Source organism: Eucalyptus grandis, chromosome 6 (genome assembly GCF_016545825.1).
Source record: "Eucalyptus grandis isolate ANBG69807.140 chromosome 6, ASM1654582v1, whole genome shotgun sequence".
Lineage (NCBI taxonomy): Eukaryota > Viridiplantae > Streptophyta > Magnoliopsida > Myrtales > Myrtaceae > Eucalyptus > Eucalyptus grandis.
In genome coordinates this window covers 1,093,765-1,096,966 of record NC_052617.1, presented here as the reverse complement: position 1 = coordinate 1,096,966, position 3,202 = coordinate 1,093,765, and the positions used below count along the sequence as shown (strand labels likewise).

General features: G+C 39.7%; 1 protein-coding gene across 1 annotated transcript; it reads right to left on the bottom strand.

Annotated features, from left to right (window-relative positions):
- Positions 1-223: 223 nt before the first annotated feature.
- On the bottom strand, positions 224-2,551 carry LOC104447749 (patatin-like protein 2). Its single transcript, XM_018875262.2, has 7 exons — positions 2,232-2,551; positions 1,951-2,132; positions 1,642-1,828; positions 1,363-1,524; positions 965-1,267; positions 671-843; positions 224-558 (listed from the first exon to the last, which is right to left on the bottom strand). Exons 1-7 carry the CDS (start codon positions 2,364-2,366, stop codon positions 471-473), a joined length of 1,230 nt encoding a protein of 409 aa, XP_018730807.2. The 5' UTR covers positions 2,367-2,551; the 3' UTR covers positions 224-470.
- Between the last annotated feature and the right edge of the window lie 651 nt (positions 2,552-3,202).

Genomic DNA, 3,202 nt, shown 5'->3' with positions numbered 1-3,202 from the left:
TTTTGTGGTTGTTTGAAGTAAATTTGTCACACTTGTACCGGTTTGGGGTTTTTCAGGTTATTAACCATCTTTCTAATTTACCAAGTTTTCTTACCTCTAATAAAAGATTCTCCTTTTTTTTATGAACTTTTATTCTCATTTCTTTCCTACTTCTAGAATTTAGAAAGAATCGATCAAAGACGAACTGATGATTTGTGGTACCAGGTCACAAGCTTGAGGCAATGAGAACTTTTATTCACTTGATCATGCTGTACAAGCTCAGACCAGTTAAAAACATACAAAAAAAAATCATTTGAAAGTATAATATTGAAAAAAGTTACATCCAATGATGCAGCATACTTCCCTTCGGAATTTAATGGAGAAGAATGGAAAGAATAAAAGAAGTCCATAAAATGCCTATACACAAAAGCAATCAAAGAATGGATGACGTGTCCCCTAAGAATCTTCAAGACTGTAGAAATATTCCACGACTAGCATCGTTTCAAATTCGTGGAATTATGTCCATGTGGCGACCTCGCATGACGAAGTTGTCTCTCATTTGAAAGGAGCTTGGCGAACCTGAAACCAAATTGGATAATCGCACTTAAGTAACCTCGACCGGACAACTAATAAACCCTAAACCTTTAAATACATGAAAGAATTTGATTTCATTGTTCTAATAGTTCAATACCTTCTAAGAGCCTCTTCATTAGTCTCTAGTTTACACGCATTGTGTTGACCCGTCTCCAAATCCACCTTCGAAACTGGCTTCTTCAATAGTGCTTCACCAGTTTTGACTAAGTCGTTCAGATTCTTCTTTGTAGCGATATCAACAGATGCCACTGAATCGCTTAATGTGTCGTCCTATGAGTTTCATTTATGAGAATCAATATACAGTGTTCCGGCTACAGCTAGGAAATCCTCGAGGAGGACATCAAGGTCAATGTTATGCAAGTGAAATTCGAGAATCTCAACTCTGTTATACCTGGATTCGGAGGTAGTTGGCTTCAAGGTGTAATGCCTGGAAGACCGAAGAGAGGTGGAAATCGACCATATCGGCGCTCGCTTGCATGAACACATCGACCAACGGGCTCCCACCATTGCTACTCAACCAGCCCAGCACTCCCCATTTAGCAGCTTCCCTTGCGTCGTAATTCCCTTCGACTTTTTGCGATCCGGTCCCGAGTGATATCACCAGAAACCTTCTGTAATCCATCGGCTTTATGGGGAAGAAATCCGAGCTTCCTCCCATGATCTCCTTCGTCACTTCCCCCATCGCAACAAAGGTCTATTTTGAGCAACGTCAAATTAGTGATTTAATACTATGTGTCGTCAAGTCACGATCCACATTAAACAACAATAGGGAAAATTAGCTTTGCATACCGGGTTGTTCGCAGCTACACCGCCATCTATGAGGTTGAATTCTCTAATTTTTCCCGTGGAGTCCTGGGTCTCAAAGTAATGAGCTGGGAGATAAGTTGGTGCTGCTGAGGTTGAGATGCATATGTCCGAGAGCAAGGCGTTTATGCTTGGCTTTCTCTTTACCTGCATATTTATCCAGAATTAAAAAACATATCTATTTAATTACTTTTCTACATGTAACACGAAAGAAACAATATTTAAAAAAAAGCGAGTTATATTTCAGGGACAAGAAAGATGAACCTCGTAGCTTGAAAAGATGGTTGGCTGAAGACTCTTGATGTCGAATGTTGGGATCACAACATTTGTTAATGTTTGATGCAATCGTCTGTTTCCGAGTTTCTCTTTGACAAGCTTATGAAGGAATTTTCCATCATATTTTGGTCCCGTCACAGCTTTGATCATCTTTGTAGCAGGAGCAAACGGGCAACTGTGTAGTTTCGAAAAAGATAGAAGTTATGTAAGAAGAGTTATTACCTTAGACAAACAATCATTCATAAATGCAACACCTAATATGACCTTGATAATTTTGGATCAGCCAACTGAGCTAACCTGTCTTGAGGGAAGATTTTTGGGCAGTTATCGAGGTAGAAATCCTTAATATCTTTTGCGGCAAATAAGGGGCGGTTGTTCTCGTCAGGGCTAGTTAACATGGCGGTGACTAGACCTCCGGTGCTTGTTCCAGCAATAACATCAAAATAATCTGCAATCCTTGCATCTTCACCATCTAGTTTCTGCACAGTCCACAAAGATATATCTGTTCTCTAATTAGGAATCACAGGTTGCATGGGGCACGCATGCGTCAAAAAAGTGAGCTTTGTTCAAGCACAAACCTGAAGCTCAGACTCTAGGAAAGCAAGAATGGTTCCCGGAATCAGCCCTCTTATCCCTCCACCATCGATACTAAGAATAGTTATGAGGTTTCCGTAAGTCGGAGGTTGCAGTGGCAAGCTCATTGCCCTCTCCATGGATGTCTTTGCTAACTAAACGGACACCTTCTTCTGCGATAAGTAGAGAAGAAATGGATACCAGCGGACCAAAATTCAGACAAAGTATGTGCTTTTCTTATTTCCTAGAGTGAGAAACAGAGAGAGGGGCTTTGCTGAAAAAATTTAATTGCAGATGTGCTTGTATTGTGGAGAAGCTGGAAATGAGATAGTTCTGTGATGGCCTTAGTCTGGATAAGAGGCACGAATTTATAGACTATGTTCCATTCAATAATTGACCGGAATGGAACGTACGAACTTGCTTGGAATCGTCATAGGTTGGACCGATTCCAAGAAAATCATTGAAAAGTCCAATTTCAAAGCTGATGCTAAACATTAATTGCTTGAGGCTGAGAGGCCTTTCTAGTCACCATGCGGAGTGAAGAATAGTCGTTGAGATTTTCAACATTCGGGAGACTATTAGGTTTGAAAATTCAAAGAAAGGCTTGATGGGGCCACAGTTAGGGAGCAAGAATCTTTATTCGTGATGAACATATAGTATAAATGAAAGAATTTAGATCCAGATATGTCACTTTTGAATGGTTTTTCCGAATTCTTCTATATATATGATGGCTTCTTTCCCATTAATGTTTTCTGCAATAAATTAAATCAACCATCTTTGCTTGATATACGTGATGGTGAACCATCAACGCGTCAGCAGTGGCTCAAGAAATTTGAATTGGAAATATCTTTCTAGTAATCTGGAATTGCTCTCATTGAAACTAGCAATATAAACAATGTTATACCCTGTGGATGCAGATATGTTACGGTAATTTGAGAGATGTATAGGCGAGGAAAGGAGCTAACTAAGATTTAAA